The sequence below is a fragment of the Mesocricetus auratus genome, unplaced genomic scaffold, assembly GCF_017639785.1.
Source record: "Mesocricetus auratus isolate SY011 unplaced genomic scaffold, BCM_Maur_2.0 Super-Scaffold_100015, whole genome shotgun sequence".
NCBI classification, from domain to species: Eukaryota; Metazoa; Chordata; class Mammalia; order Rodentia; family Cricetidae; genus Mesocricetus; species Mesocricetus auratus.
Genome location: NW_024429198.1, coordinates 40,572,495 through 40,590,003, shown reverse-complemented (window position 1 = coordinate 40,590,003; position 17,509 = coordinate 40,572,495). Strand labels below are relative to the sequence as shown.

Below are 17,509 nucleotides of genomic sequence, written 5' to 3'. Positions count from 1 at the left end.
ATAAGATTAAAAACTTCTAATCTAGGGCTCTGAGGCAGTTATGTGGCTTGATCTGTTTGGGAGGATGGCGCTGGCAGTGGGACCAGGATGTATCCCTGGGACATGAACTGGCTTTTTTGGAACCCATTACCTGTGGTAGGATACCTTGTTCAGCCTGACTCAGGGGGAAGGGACTTGGTCCAGCCTCAACTTGGTATCCCAGACTTTGGTAACTCCCAGAAGGAGGCCTTATCCCCTCTGAGGAGTGGATGGAGGGGTGAGATTAGGGCAGGTGGGGAGATGGGAGAAGGGGGAGAGAGGGGGAGCTGGGGTTGGAATGTAAAATGAAAACAAATTTCTTTGATTAAACAAATAAAATAAAGAATGTGAGCTTTCATAAGCATTCTGATAATTTAAGTTGAATGCTTGAACACAGAGCTCATGCCCACACTCTATCCTTACTGATCACCATCTTTACTCCACTGCATTCCACAGGCATGTCACCCATATCTATTTCAAGAGTTGGCAAATATAAAATGGCATGTTATCACTTTTTCCCTAGACACCTTCCTATACACCTCTCCTGCTGATCATGGGTCTTTCCCTTGACACCCTCCTACATCCATTTCCTACAGGTCGTGATCTTTCCTTAGACATGATTTTTTCTACACATATATCCTATAGATGATGGGTCTTTCTCTAGACACCTTCCTGTGTCCAAAACCAATGAACATGAGCATTTCTCTCTGGGCAAATTATGAAAAAGACCATGCTTTTAAAGATGAAAGTTGGCTAAATAGCTGAAGTCAGGAGAAATTTTCTCACATTAAGATTTATTGGGTTGTGAATAATCTCTCTGGGGAAACGCCAGCAGCACCATCATTGGAGTTATTTAATTAAAACTATTCTAAAGTAAGTACAGGGGATGTTGCCCCAGGGGCTCATTTTGCATTAACCCCACAAGGATTGACTTAATGGTCTTAAAATTGTTAATAGTTTCAAAACCTTTGATGTCTTCAGAAATAGTTTCCTGCCAATTTCATGAAGAAAGAGACAGGTCGTTCTATTTCTAATCACCACTCCCTATGAAGCCAAACAAAAACAAGTTTCCGCATAAAAAAAATACAGTTTAGAAACCAGATTTTTTTAATGAGTTCTAAATGATATCCCCACTGGCAGCATCAGCTAAGAGAAAGTCCTCAGAGGATACACTCAAGCCGTCCCTGGAGTCAAGAGTTTTATTTCCCCTACTTTCTTCAGTTATGTACTGTCATGTTTGTTTGATTCCTTGTTTGTACATTCAAAATTCAATATTTTTATTTTATAAAATACAAACCATGATCTTGTTTCCAGTCAGAACTCTAACTAGTCTATGGGTAATTTCCTGTAATGGCCATTTACAATCTATGCACTAATTCTACAGAGAACAATGCTTGCTGTCTGTAACTTTTGACCTTTGATGAGAAAAAAGAAAAACTCTAAACAACAAAAAAGCCTAGACAATCTTAGGTGGCCCTGCCCTGTGGGCTGGATGTGTTCCATGGTGATGTTGATAGGTTCCAAAGACTGAAAGGTACCAACACTTACTCATGCATGAGGCCTCATCCCCACCACATACCAGCACCCACATAGCCCAGTACCCCAATGCCTACTCTGTAGAGGAAATATGTTCCAGATTTTGTGTTTGGCAGCTTACTTCAGACTGCGTAAAGCATAGCTATAGTAAGGACTAGTAAAAGAATTGTGGATTTACTCGACCTTTGAGAATTAAAAGAATAAAGATTTGAGCAATTTCCAGTAACCTTTGCAGCAAGAGGTTATGGGGGATTCTTTCTTAATGGCCCTCTTACCAGCTTTAGAATGTTCTTTGACATCAAGGCCTTTGAAATCAAGTCACCACCTTCCTCGCTTTGTACCTGTCAGTACTGCACTACACAAGGTAGAGCCATTTTCATGCATTTTTCCTTCTTTGCTAGTTTTGGATAAATGAAATGAAAGCTGAAAAAAGGGGTGTGGTAATATATTAAGAAGGATCACAAAAGGGAGCTGAAAATCCAGCTATTAAAAAAGACAAGCTATGAATTCCAAACCAGGATAAACTACATGCAGACCTAATGTTCATGGCTGGTTATCTTCTAAATCACTGAACATTACCTAGAATAATTTAGGTTCTTAGAAAAGACTTGGTGAATGAGTTCATGGATAAGTTCACTCCCCCATATCAGCAAACCTATTTATAGAAACTGGATCTAGGACACTCTTCCCTTTCCACCTGCAAATCCTCACATCACACCAACACTAAGGAGAGAAAAAGAAAACTCCATACTGTCCCCACTTGATAAAGAGGTCAGCATTATCTTTAGAAGTTATTCTACCAACTCTGGAGACCCCCATCTCTAAGGCACCATTTACCACACGCATAAACCGTTTAGCTGCTGGGACCTGGGAAAACAGTGCTAGACTAGCAAGGAGGAAGAGAAAAGAGGTATGGAAGACGTACATCCTTGTCCCACCCAAAATGAATGGAACGCTTTAGAGGGACACAGTGAAAAGCAACTCGGGGTTCAATCTGAGATGTGATGTGTACTTGCACATCACAGCCATGTGATCCAACCACCTAAAGCATCTATGCAGGCGGAGCAAGGAAGATAACCCTGTAACTGGGAGTTCCACTGACTGCTGCTCCCACACCAGTGGTCCAACTTCTCTGCTCCATCCTTTTCTCCACACCCCTGCCTCTCTCCCTCCTTTCCCTATAACTCCCATGTTTGTACATAAGTGACTTCAGACGCTTCAGTCTGACCCTTCTCCAATCTATGTCCTTAAGTCTTCTGCCCCGACTCATTGACAATTTAACTGTCTTTTTCACATGTGCCTGATCATGAAATAATATCAAAGCTGGTATATTCAATCCTGAAATGCTTTTCTGCTCTGCTGTCCCATAATGTTGAGTGATGGGTGCTCAGGGCACCAGAATGGCTTCCTTTCTTACAAGCTCAATCTGGTCTCCTAATTCTCTGTCTTTTTAAAACTAAAGCCAATACCTTCGTGTTCTTGTATCATAAAAAAATTGGGTGTGTTCTCTCTAACCTTCTGGTCAAATAAGAGTGGAACTTTCCTACTTATCTTAAGTAGGCATATTTGAACTGCTCAAATATTGTAATTAAATATTTTTACCATTTTTCTAGAAATTCAGCATGTTTGAAAGAAATGTTATAATACAGCTTTGATAAATTAGTAAATAAAAAAGGTTCATGAGTATCACTATGATAATTAACATTAAAGATGTTGGTGGTCACTCCTGAGTCTGTATTTTTCCTGACAATGCTTTAGAACTCCTTGTTCATTGAGCCTTTTTTGATGTTTTTGTCGTTGTTTATATGTCAACCAACTACGTTTTGTATGTCTATACAACATAAAGGACAGGAACCACACCCAAAGTTATCTATGGTTTGCTTACTTCCCTGAGCATGATTTTGGTGAGATTCATCTCTCTTGGTGAACATGGTGATGACCCCTCCCTTCTCAAGAACACTGTTTCCTCCTGTATGAATGAGCCCTGTCCTACTCTTGAATTTCTGGGTGGTTCCCAAATATTGCTACTATCATCACTGTTGTTATAAACATGGATTTTCTGACACATGTGCACAATCAATAAAATATCAGAGAACAGAATTATTATGTGGTTCTTTAACCAGCTAATGTATCATATTCCAAAACAGGTATGATGGTTCCTCTCTCCTTCAGTTGGGCACCAGAAAATGCTTTTTCTCTGTGGTTGAGTATTCAAATGTACTATACTTCATACGAAGTGGATATCTAGTAAAGTTGGGCAGGATATTGGAGTGGGTCACCACCTAGCAGGTAGGGGGTTATTTAACTAGAGATATGTTTTATTTCACTGACTACTAAGGCCAGACATACAAGGTGAGCAATCTGTTTTCCAAGACATTCACCATAGAGTTTGCTACCAGAGAGTGCTTTTGAAATGTCATCAGCTAAGTCACACCAATATATTTTACCATTAAGTGTGAAAACAATACAGCCAATTTTATCGATTTAATTTCATCAATAGTTAGGAAATCCCTACTTTAAAGCTAACAAACATTTTTAAAGTCCTATCTACAAACAGTATCACTTATCCAGAATATGATCTCTAACTACCTCAATGCTAGGCTGGAAGACTATGGAAAGAAGGAAAGGATAAAGCACAAAGGAGCTTTTTAGATACATATGCAATGGTCATGTCCCATACTTTAAGGCCTATAGAGGTTCATGCTTCCCCAGATTTTACTTAACATCCATACTTAACACCATGAGACACATACAGAGCTGGAGGCCTTAGAAAGGCCAGAAGACTTTATAATGCATGGTAACCCCATGTGGGGATATCCTGAAGGCAATGTCCATGTCCAAGTGTCCCATGGGGAAGAATTAGGAAATCTGTCAAAGGCACTGAAAGAAGATCCCTCATCCATACAGAGTTACTAGTGAAGAACAGAAGTCAGTATTAATGATGAGCATATAGTGACACTCCTTGCCATGAAATCCTGACAATGTCAAGCACAGCAGGATTTCTGGTTTTTAAGTTTGCTTTTCTTTTAACATTAAATAGATCAACTCCTTTATATTAGAATTCTGACAATCTATTATGCACATTAGGGTTTCTACATTTTCAAGTTTGATTTTTTAGTATTAAATAGATCAACTCTATCTTTATATTATATAAAATATAGTACTTATAGATCTTGATAAGCTGTGAATAAAGCATAAAAGGAACTTTTATGAGGCTGATGCACTACCTACTGTGCTAATGAGGCTCCCTAAAGGAGCTTTTCAGACATATTTGACATATTTTAAGGCAAATTCTAAAATATAACTAATATGCTTAATTTCACCATTGTCATTTTAAAACTACCCTTTCAAAACTCAAAATAAGGTAGACCATATGACCTAGCCCATTACATCAATATGTTCTTCAAAGATAAAAAAATCATTATTTTTTAAATCAACAGACCATGCTTCAAGATTCCACCATGAGAGGCACATGAGGAAATTAAGAGCCCAACAGCCTTTCCTCTGACCACCAACAGAATCTTTCACCATTCCTTTTCCAATCCCCCAGAGGGTCTCCTTTACTGACCTAGAAAAGTAAATGGGCATAGCAAATCCAAGTGATATAATAGGGGAAAAGCCTCCCCAAACGTTTCCAAACTGATGCTAAAACCCCTCCATCAATGCAACAATGGTTTGACAGTTTAGCGTCATGCTCTGTGGTAAACATTCAGACAAGTCTTCTCTAAACACAACATAAATCTTCTCTTCTATGACACATATCAAAATACCTGATGAGTTAAAGAAACTACAAACCCTGATACCATAAGTCAAGAAGGGAGCCCCCTTTCCTTCCAGCTCTGACAGCTTAAGCCACGTGTGAAATACATTGCCCCATTTCAAGGTCTGTATCACTTCCATCCCTTTCTGGAGATATGGGTCACAGTGGATTTTATACTTAAAACTAGCAGAAAACATTAGACAGGTGTCTGTGCAAGGTGCCCAATGGGTTCCTTAGTGGTATAACAAATCCTTTAATAAATAAGTGTTCAAGGATATTTTGTTAATTAACACTTCATAACAAATATAGTCAAGATTAGCTATGCCCAAGAGGAAAGAAAGCCTACATGTGGAATGTGTCATTTCTTTCCTATCATTTCTTATTCTTCTTGTACCATGATCATTTGTCTTTCAGAATATCTATTTTAAAAAAAAGGCTCTGCATCAGATGGCACAAAACATTCTCCTTTGTGTGTCCATGGGACAAGACTTGGGGACCAAGGAACAAGAAACTATGATTCCAAACCCTTCCCTTTTTACTGATATCTGAAAAGTCTGTGAACATTTTTTATATCAAAAAATAGAAATGTTAGTAATACTGATGGTAATAACACCCTGTTCTCAAATGACCATGGGCCAAGCCCTTGAAATATATTATCCCTATACATTCAACAAGGAAATTATCATCATCATCGTCGTCGTGATACATTGTTTGATTACTGCAGATTGAGAGGGAGTGAACCACTAACATAAGATTTTTACAGACTATGATAGCTGTAAACCCAGACTCTTTTGATATACCATACCTAGTCTATGTGGCCATATGAGAAGAATCAAAGCATAGTCACCAGCATATTTAACATAAATCATTATTCTCTTTCTGATACAGCGTCTCTCAGTTTCTAAAGGAAGTAAATAGGTTGAAGATGGACTCTGTCTGAAATTTTGTACAGAATTTGCTAATATATTCAGATTAAGTCATGCAGAAAAGAACCTAGATATCCAGGGGCTGAAACTAGTGCCAAATACTCAGCAAAAGGAAATGGCACCACACATTACTGAGATCAGCTTTGAAAGAAGGAATTGGCTCTGAATCTGCATGTTGGCAACATCACTTGAATCTACCCTTATGTCATCATAAAATCTATGTAAATTTGATCTTCTTCCCATATCACTGAAACCTGTGAGATGCCTCTGCTTAGAAACAATGGCAACTAAGAAAAATGGGGATTGGTTTACAACATTACTCTTTGAGGAAAAACGCCATCAAAGGATGTAGAAATGGAAAAGGAGAAAGTACAGAACAGTACTATAAGCTTTTAGTTAGATTTTTTAGAATTAAACATTCTAAGTAGGAAAAAAATAAGGTTTTTCCTTACCTGACTGGACCACCTTTATCTTCTTTTCCCAAAGTCCATTTGGGAAAGTGTTAAACAAGCAGGAGTAAGTGCCAATGTCTGCTTCAGAGGCGTTGTAAAAGGAAAGACTCATATTGTGGAGCCCCACTGATGAGTTCAGAAAGTGCACTCTATGGAGGTAGTTGGGATCTATATACATACGATAGTTAGGGATGTAAACAATTATTTTCACAGTCTCTGTGCCACTGATCTTGGTCCATTCCACCTGGGTTAAGTTATCCATCATTGGATACACACATTCCAGAGTCATAGTCTCAGAGAGCTGAACAGCTGTGTCCCAAAAGGTCACTTCACACCATGCTAAAATACACATCGCATAAGCTGGGTTAGATCCAATGATGACAAAACCAAATAGATAAATTTTACAAGACTTAACAAATATACTGATAAGTTCATAGTGAGTCCTGACAGTTTCATCTACAAAATTGGCTTTTGTAAATTTCAGTATTTCCAAAAAAGTGAGAAATTACCTATGGGAACCTGTACATGTCACACTCAAACACCAAAAACACAGCAAAACTTTTAAATGAAGACAGGATTGCCTTTACCTTTGTGCACATGAAGAACAGCCAAAAGCAAAGTAAAATAAGCCATCTCTGGAAACAGTTCAGAAGGCTAGCCTGCATATAAAAAAATAATGCATATGATGTTATATTCACAACTCAACACGAAGCACCCCGTTTCCTTCCTCTCAGATGTTATCAGCTGCATCTTGTACTCTGAAGTGTGAGCACAGGAAAAGTTTTAACTTCAAAAGCAGCTTTACTCTCATACAGAGATGGGTAAAGTTCAGTTATTTCTCTGCCACATAATCGGTTTACTTTCAAGAAATAATTTTCAAGGAAGTTTCTTTCAGATGTTTACTGAGTACATCCTCTGTGTCAGACTCAGCTCTGTGCAACAAGAATACACAAAAGCACATCTTAAAAAATAAAATCCTGTGCCATTGTCTTGGGAAGAGGCTGATGCAACACTAAAGGTGTACTAGATATACTAAGTTGAAAGTGGAAAGTACCTGAAGAAAAGTGAAACAAAGCAAGACAGTTGAGCACTTTTGATACAGGCTGGTCCAGGAACTCCTCACTAAGAAGTTGAATGGGGGGATGAGCACTCAATGTTAATGGGAGGAGCCTGCATAGCAGACAACCACTCAGGTGTTGCCTTCTTTGGCTGCATTTCCTGGTTATACTTGATCATATACAAACAGAATAATACCTACAAAAGAATGGTAGTTCAGGACACATAAAAATGTACCATCGTATCTGATGATTTTTTTTCACTTTTTTGTTTTAAAGTAATTATCCAGTGCTAAGAAATTTGATATTCCATTCAAGTCCCCTTGGAAGCTGCACCTTATGAAACTATGATATACCATCAAAATGGAATTTATTTCTAAGATTCATCATTTCTCTTTTCCTTTTCTTATAAAAACAATTCAGAGCTGTGGCAAGATAGTTTAGACAACACAGGTTTTTGCTACACAGGACTAAGGATGAATTAGATTCCCACAATCACATAAAGGTAGGAGAATAGAACTAACTCCATAAAGTCATTCTTGAAGCAACACAGGTGCACTATGGTACCTAAACCCACACACACCATACACACACACACACACACACACACACACACATACACACACACACACAAAATATATATATACTATTATAATATGAATAACTAATGCATTTAAAATAAAATAGCAGTTCTAATTCTTGAAACTTGATGAGAGGTTTTCAATGTGACAATATAAAAAATCCAAATTATACCTTCATAAAAAGAAGAATTGTATTGCACTTTGCCCTATTAGCAGACACAGTGCAATGTGGACATTATAACCAAGGTCATTTCTCATTCTCTCTGTGATATGAGATCTCTCTGCACGTTGAGCAGTTGATATCCACTGATAATTCTTTATATTGAATCACATTTGAAGTTCACAGGCAAAATTATCTTTCACCCTTTATTTTAACAATAAATATTATTCTATTTGGTTTTATGACAGTCAAAACAGGAAGCTTCATTTTAATATATTTGGAGAATATTTCATATAAAATGTGAAGAAATAAAGATGTGTCTGTTAGTGTTCAGGCATCTGTACTGGCCTGTCCTTGGGGTTCTGACAAGATACTCCCTCAGCTGCAGCCACTAAGAGCATCACCTGTGCACATTCACTGTTCCTTTTTAAAAGTACCCTGCCCACCTCCCATCCCTCTCTCTCTTGTTCTCCCTCTCTCTCTTGTTCTCCCTCTCTCTATTTGTTTCTCTCTCTGCTTCTCTGCCTGTCTTTCTGTCTCTGCTTCTCTTCCCCCCTCTTCTCTTCTGCTGCTCCTGTCCCACAGGTGGGGCTCCCCTCTCCCCACCCCCTTTTCCCATTCACTTTCCCCAATAAAACCCATTCCCTCCCCAAGTTCTGTAACATGGTATCTTTCTCTCAAGTGCTGCTTTTTTGTTTGTTTTATTGTTTTTGTTTTTCGAGAGAGGGTTTCCCTGTATTGTTTTGGAGGCTGTCCTGGCACTCACTCTGTAGACCAGGCTGACCTCGAACTCACAGAAATCCACCTGCCTCTGCCTCCCAAGTACTGGGATTAAAGGTTACCAATGCCCGGATCAAGTACTGCTTTTTAAAATCACAGCAGTGTCCACATGGGGCATATTCAGGAAATGATGTAAGTATAGACCATGGATGGGGTGAGAGTATAACCAGGAGGCATATGTGAGTATAATAGAGAAGGGACTCCTACAATAGAAAGGTATTGAAAAAACATTAATAAATGCATATTTGCAAAATGTCTTCACTGTCATGATGAAAGACATCATCATGAGGGTGTTCAGAAGACTGAGTATCCAGAACTGACAGCCCAGTAGAAGCCTCCTATAGGGGAATGATAAGGAAAAGATCTGCCCAGCTGTGTAATGAGACCTGTAGAAGCGGGAGCACTAGCTGTGTAACTACTGAGATGGATTGCAGGAATGAGCACTCATGCAGACATGAGAGCAGGTGTACCAAGACAGGAGCTGAGGATTTTCAACCTTGTTGCAGCTGTGGCTAATAGAGGGGAAATAAAGGCAGAAAATGATGGGAGGTGACACATTATAGACAGAAGGGATAAGGATTTGTCTACTCTGGGTAATTGCTTTGAATTAATAGAAGGATAACTAAATGCCACCCACTTCCCTTTCCATGGTTCTTGAGAAATTTCACTTTGTTCAAATTTGATTCCTTTCTCTACACCACAAGATTATGGATCTAAGTTGTTCTGCTTGGTTGATCTGAAAGTTTGGAAAAGACAGTCAAAGCCTAAGCTGACCCAATTTGAGTACAGGAGATTATTTACAGTCTACGCCAGAGAAAGCTTTCCTCTTTCCACCCTTCCTTGAAAGTGAACAAGAAAGAATATTGTGTGGCCACCACACTGCCCCAGGTAGCTATCTAGAAAACCAGTCTGGGGACAACTGTCAGAAGATGGAACAAGCTTGCATCTAGAATCATTGAACCACTGAATCCATCAACTGTAGCATCAAAGCATATTGTATTTTATAAGAGGTCCCTATTACTTCTGTCCACGTATATCTAAACTAGTACAATTTTTTCCAGCTGTGCTGTGAAAACAAGATTGTGAATTAGCAAACACAGATATACAAATTTTAGAACCTCTTTACCGGCATCTAAACAAGATGGAATGGTGGCCAGAACTTGGATGATTTCCCTTGCAGATTGAGATAAATTAGCTGGCTGCAGAGAGATGTTATCCCAGAGACACAGCAATAAGAGGCATCCTTAACTCCATGTGATCTAGGCTGAATGCAGCCAGGAAAATATACCTCACCATTCAGTAGAAGGTGCTTTTACAAAAATAAATGACTAGAGAATTTTACATATAATATAAATACAATAAAACAAATGGAGTGAGAAAATGACTCAAAGAGAACCTTTGGAAAGGATGGAAAGGATCTGTTCCTGTAATAAACATTAAAGCACTCAGGAAGAGGGCTGCCCACTATGGAGGGTGTTGGTTAAAACTGGAATTTTGAAGGAGCGGAAACTCATTCAGAGATATTGTAAAAGGTCAAAGAATAAATCCATCAAGGAAAAAAAGGTAAAGAACATATAAAGAAACTGATGACCTGAAAATTAAAACTGCCAATAGTGAAAGATGCTTAAGAAACACCCACAGCTAACATCATACTCAATGGGAAGTCCCTCTCTGAGAGCAAGACAAGACAAAGAAGCTTTCTTTCATTCCTGTTATTCATATTGCTCTCCAGGCTTTACCCAGAGGAAATAAATAAGAAGAAATAAAAGGCACCTACATGGCCAAGCAAGAACTAATCCTGTCCCCTGCACAGTGATTGCATGATTTTGTGTATTAACAGATTAAAACATCTACCCAATACTATTTAGATAACAAAGAAAAATTGCATGATAGAAAATGAACATTTGGAGATCTTTTATATCTGTTATTTACTAACAATGAACCACATGAAAAGAACATTTAAAAAACAATTCTACTTATAATCCTAAAAGTAAACTACATCTGAATAAATTCAACCAAGTAGGTGAATCAATACTTTACATTGAAAACAACAAATATTGCTAGTTTTTAAAAGGCCTAAAAATAAAAAGGCAATATGCAAGAAATGTATCTAGAATATATACATGTTCGTAAATAGGAATTTTAATAATGTTACAAAGACAATATTTCTCAATTAAATCCGTAGCCTAAGTGGCCCTTAATAAAATTTAAATGGTCTTTTGTTAAAAATGAAAAATCTCATCCTGAAATTCATATGGCACTGTGAGGAGTCTTGAACAGCTAATATTTGCCTGAAAAGAAAAAGTGGAATGATTCCTACATCCAATTGTAAAACTTAGTACATAGCTAATAGTCAAAATCTTGATATTGGCATAAGAACAGACACATGAACAAATGACATAAAAGTGATAATTTAAAAAAACTGGGCAGTTAAAAGGTGGTATGGACACCATCAAAGTACAATGAAAACTTCCTGAAATATATGCAGGCATCCTAATGAAGTCTTGAAATAATGAGAAAGACGGAGTCCCAATGGGCCATTACTTGTAACCAAACCAAACTTCTAATACCAGGCCTGGGTTATACCCAGTTGATTTGTTGACCAAAGGAATCATATGGAAATCACCAAGCAACCCAAGAGATTGCTAAGATAGCAGTTTCTCTAAGCAAATGGATAGCAAAACCTAATTAAGAAAAACACCTACAAAAACCCATTGAACACAGACTTGTCAAGCTGGGTCTACAAAGAACTTTAACTCCCATCTTCCTGTGGTTTTTGGTCTGAGAGGCACTCTGCAGGCTAAGAAAAGAGAAATATAAACCCATCACAAAACCTTTGAGTTACGATTTGTCCTGCCCCCCAAAAATATGTAATGATTACAAGATTTAGGGAAGTAACTAACTAGTATCTGATTTGACTTAATGCCCGTTTTACAAGAAGCCCATACCCAGCCCAGCTTGGATGACTAAGAATCAGAGACCAGATAGCCCAGAGACCTAGGGTAAAAGAAAATACTATGTCTTGAGACCTTTTAAGAAACAATAAAATGACTCCTAATGATATCTCTATTCAGAGACCTGTGCCTCATTCAGCCATCATTAAAGACACTTACTTCATCCTATAGCAGATGGGAACAAATACAGAGACTCATTAAGGCCAGACATTATGCAGAGAGAGAAAGAGTGATGGAGAGAGGAAGGATGGGAGGGAGGAAGGATGGGTGAGAGGGTGGGAGGGAGGGGGGAGAGAGAGGGAAGAAAGGAGGGGGAGGGGGAGAGGAAGAAAGAGAGAGGGAGGGAGGGAGGGAAGGAGAGAGAAAGGGAGGGAGGGGGAGGGAGAAGGAGAGGGAGAAATGGGATGTTTCCATCAAATTCCTTCCTTCAAAACACAGAGAACCCTGTAAAAGAGGAGGCAGAAAGTATAAGAACCAGAGGGGATGGAGAACACCAAGAAAATAAGCCTTCTAAATCAACTAAGCAAAGCTCACACAAACTCACAGAGACTGAAGCAGCAAGAACAGGACCCACATGAATCTGGGTCAAGTATGTATGTATGTATGTATGTATGTATGTATGTATGTATGTATGTATGTATAAAATAGCTTTCAGTTTGGTGTTTTGATGGGACTCCTGAGTGAGTGAACAAGTTGGGCTCTGGTTTCTCTCGGGGCTCTTTGCCTTCCGTTGGTTTGCATTGTCCAACTTTGATGTGTTATTTTTTTGTTTTGTCTTATATTTTATTTTGTTATGAAACTACTTCAAACTTCAAAAACAACTCAAACAATATATCTATAGTCAATTGATTTTCAACAACGAATCAACACAAATCAGTGAGAGAAAGTACAGTCTTCAGAGAATGGTGCTAGAACAATTGATAGTCACATTAAATTAGATTTTTTACTTATCACCCCACACAAGAACTATATTAAATGAACTGACCTAAATATAAGAGCTGCATGGCCTTGTAGTTGACTACGGATTATTAGATATGATACCAAAAGTATGAGCAACAAAAGGAAAAGTAAATGGAGACTCACCAAAATTACTAATTTTAATGTATCAAAGGAGATGTCAAGAAGTTGAAAAATCAGCCAATATAATGGAAGAAAACACTTGTGAATTAAATATCTGTCTGGTAATTTACAAAATATATAACCCAGCTTAAAAATGGGCAAAGTACTTCAAGAGACATTTCTTCAAAGGAGATGGCCAACAAACACATTAAAGGGTATTCAGCATCATTAGTTGTGATGTAAATGTATATAAAAAACCACATTGAGAAATCACTTTATAGCCATTTAAGAGACCATGATAATAAAAGAGAAATTGCAATCATTCTACAAATAAATAGAAACTTTTGTGCATAGCTAAGAGCGATATAAAAGGATGAAGCTGCTATGGAAAAGTAGTTTTCAATTCCTCAAACAGGATCACAGGATGTAACAATTTCACACCTAGAAATGTATCCCATGGTATTAAAAACAGATACTAAATACTCATTCACACACTGTTGTTCATAGCAGCATTGTTTACAAGAACTAGAAGGTGAAAACAACCTGAATATCTATCATATGATAATCTCAATATAACCATAGAAGGAGACATTATTCTGCCACAACAAGAAATAAACATTGATTCATGCCATGATATGAATATCTATGGAAAATAAATAAAACAGTGTAGGCACAAATGGTCAAATAGTGGGTAAATCTGTAAGTCATACAAAGTAAATTGGTGTTTTCAGAGGCTGGCAGAATAATAGAATGGGGAGTGATTATTTAACTTATAAAGTTTCCTTGAGGAGTGATAAAAAAATGTTTTGGAGTGAATAAGAAGTGGTCACTGGGGCTGGAAAAAGGGTTCCGTGGCAAAGAGTGATGGCTGCTCTTCTAAGGACCCAGGTTCAATTCCCAGAACCAACAGGGAAGCCTGCCACCATTTGTAACTCCAGTTTCAGGTTATATGTTGTCATCTTCTGGCTTCTGTAGGCACTGTACACATTTAATGCACAAACAGATTGAGAAACTCAGATCTATGAAACAAAAATAAGTAAAATCTCCCAAAAGTGAAATGGTTATCGTAGAGACTTATGAATCTGTTAAACACAAGTTAAGCAAAATGATTACTTTTATATAAATTTCACTATAATTAAACAAATATTGCTACAATCAAGACTGTCACTGTACCCTTCGTACTCCCAGCTGCAGAAGCCAGTACAGTTTGCTGTTCATCATGTATCTCTTATTACTTGATCTCACAAGTACCTAACTTGTTCTAATTGGGTCCACACTAAGCTTCCTAGGACATTGCAAGGACAGAGCCCAGTGACATGCTATATCACACACTTGTGACAACAGTTAGAAATAAATAGTATAAAAGATCAGAAGCTGAATGGTTCAGCAGTTAAGAGCACCAGCTGCCCTTCCTGAGGACCTGGGTTCAATTCCCAGTGCCCACATGGTTGCTTACAACTGTCTGTAGCTTTAGTTCCAGGGGATCTGACATCCTTATACAGACATACTTGTAGGCAAAGCACAAATGCACATAAAATAAAATAAATAAATGGTTAAAAGATCGTAGTCCAGGTTGTCAATTAAGGCTTGGAGAGACTAAAATGTAAGGAAAGGCTTGATAAATGAACGTGGTGTGTGTGTGTGTGTTTTCAGGAAAAGAAAGAGGTCAGGATTCTGTAAGGTGGTATGGCATAGAAAAACAAATCAGATGAATGATGGTGTATTCCTACATATCTAAATGGAATTATGATGTGACTTCCTCCATGCCCAGTGACTTACAAACAGAATGGAAAGAAATTTCCTCTCTAGGAGTAATAGAATAGTTTTGTCTGAGCAGTCTTGATATTAACTAATTGATAACAATGTGTAGTTCAGTCCTAAGTCATAAAATGCCAGTTCGTAAGACATGAGAGTTCAGATGCACTCATATTCAGAAATCTAAGCACCTAAAGGTCACAGATTCATTTACAAAGGTACCAATGGACTTGCAGCTGAAGATAAAAGTTTGGCTGTTACCACTTTGCTGGAGACAAGCCCTATTTATCAACATCTCACTAAAGACAAATAGAGATTGCAACTGAGATATTTATGTGATGTTGGCAGTCATTTTTCGCTTGATTTATGGAGGGATTTTGGCTTGAGAAGTTTTTTTTCTAATAGAGCTGTCTGTGCAAAGGAGCTTTGTCCTGAAGAAAGTCATTAATCAACATATTCCTGGATTTTTCCACCATTTTAAATATCACAGCCGTGCACATGAGCAGGAGTCTGGCCCCAGAGCTTTCTTGTGTGGCTCTAGTGAGCATCTTCAGACACATTCTTTCTAGCCACCCAGGCAGGCCCCTCTCTGTTTCTTTGATTTCATTGTACCTGAAACCTGTGATACATTATGATTCCTAAGTGTTCCTACCACTTCTTAACATTAGGAGATTTCTCATCTTTCTTTATTACTCCAGTGGCACCTTTCCATCCCATACTCACTCTGGGACACCCTGTGGTAGCTCTCTTTTCTCATGCAAACCACAGAAAAGCAGAGAATGGCCAAGCAGAGAACAATACTACTCTGAAAACTCACGACCCCTATTGGGATGATCACAGGTATAAGGTCTTTATTCAATTCTTGTCCTCAAAGCAGAGGAAGTGTGCATTCTGGGACACCATGCTTTAGTTGTTTGAGGGCTTGGAACTCCAGGCAGTTGCCACAGAAACACTCTGCCCTTGGTTTCCACTCATGTTCTAGTGAGCCTCCTCTAAGGGTCTTCATCAGTTTGGAAGTTGGAGTCTCCTCTTCATCATGACTCCCTTAGAATCTCAACAGCTCCTATAATTAAACTGTCATTAAGTGACTAACACTCCACCCCCATTCAAGTCAGGATCCTTAGTTGGTATTCAGCAGTGATCTTCTGGGACAGAGTTGTACAGTGTGGCCCATAAGGTAAATCCAGCCCACTGTTTGGTTTCTATAAAAGTTAGCTGGATCACAGCCCTCTCATGTCTGTTCAGTTGTTATCTGTGGCTATTTTTGTGCTACAGGCTTCCACAAGAAAAGTTTGCCAACCTTTTCATACTTTGAAAATTCTGTAGGTAGCAGACACTTGTTACATTCACCCCACTCAACCTTTCTTAAGGAAGAATAAATGTGATAGCTCATATAAGTATAAAGTCATGTCAATTTTCTTATTTTAGGAATTGTATTCTGGTAAAGCAATTTTTTCCACAAATGGACACAGAAAACTATTTAAATGCACTATTTTACCAAATTGTGCCCATCACTTAAATCACAGGCATACAGAGCACCAGCATTCACAATGCCAACTGTTTTCTGTAGAGCTTCTGCCCTGATTATCTACTTGTTCTGCAGTGTTGTTATGTGAAGTATCAGTTCAGATACACACAGTGCTTTATTGGCATACATTAGCCATAGTACTGGGCTACATAGAACAATTTTCATACAAGTCTGTTTTGCATTTTCACCATGTTATATTACCTCTCCCCCCAGCCCTCCTTTCCCTCTCCCCCATTCCCAGTAAACCCCTTAGCTTCCTAGACGACATTGGTTCTAATTTTATGTCACACATACAGCTGAATTTATAGTTCTACATGGAAGCTGGAGTACAATCTTTCTAAGAAGGTTACTCACCTCGCCCCGATGCAAGAAATATTCTCTGCTGTAACTCTTGTTGCAACTATGTGGTATTGTTTAGGGCTTCCTAGCCACTGGCCAGCTCAGGGACTTTGCCTCTTTCTGGAAATCAACTCTTCCCTGAGTAGAGCTTTTCTTTCCACCACAGCCTCCTCAAGTATTCACTACTGAATCAAGAAGTCTTCTGCATCTAGAAGCAACTTTACTGCTTTATCTACCCATATCGATTCCAAACTTGAGATAGTTCCGAGCCTCTATGCTCTTTTCATACTCCATTCAAACTCCAAACTGAAACTAAATGCAATTTTTTAACTTGAAATTCATTTCTTTCTTTTCACTTCCCCATTTCTTCCTGCCAATCAAAGAACTGTACCTTCAGAAGTATTTCAGAAGTATCTATACTTCAGGAAACTGTTACCTCAGACCCCCCCCTCTCTCTCTCACACACACACACACACACACACACACACACACACACACACACACCTGTTCTTTGTCAATTATTCTGTGATACACACGCCCCAAAGAACGAAGAGTTGTATATGTCTCAGTTGGTAAAGGGCTTGCTCCACAAACATGAAGGCCCGA

The 17,509-nt window shown here is 38.4% G+C and overlaps 1 protein-coding gene across 4 annotated transcripts in view; it reads right to left on the bottom strand.

Annotated features, from left to right (window-relative positions):
- The window catches only part of Cd226 (CD226 molecule), a 79,769-nt gene extending 62,506 nt beyond the window's left edge, over window positions 1–17,263 (bottom strand). For 3 of the 4 annotated variants that reach the window (XM_005065386.4, XM_021235157.2, XM_021235154.2), the window contains exons 1-3: window positions 16,919–17,263; window positions 7,280–7,351; window positions 6,693–7,031 (exon numbers count right to left, since the gene is read on the bottom strand). In XM_005065386.4, coding sequence (XP_005065443.1) covers window positions 6,693–7,031; window positions 7,280–7,325 — 385 coding nt within the window. In that variant the 5' untranslated portion in view covers window positions 7,326–7,351; window positions 16,919–17,263. Of the gene's footprint in view, window positions 1–6,692; window positions 7,032–7,279; window positions 7,352–7,746; window positions 7,883–16,918 lie in introns of those variants that run through there. The other variant, XM_021235152.2, reaches the window with a different exon arrangement.
- Window positions 17,264–17,509: the final 246 nt, after the last annotated feature.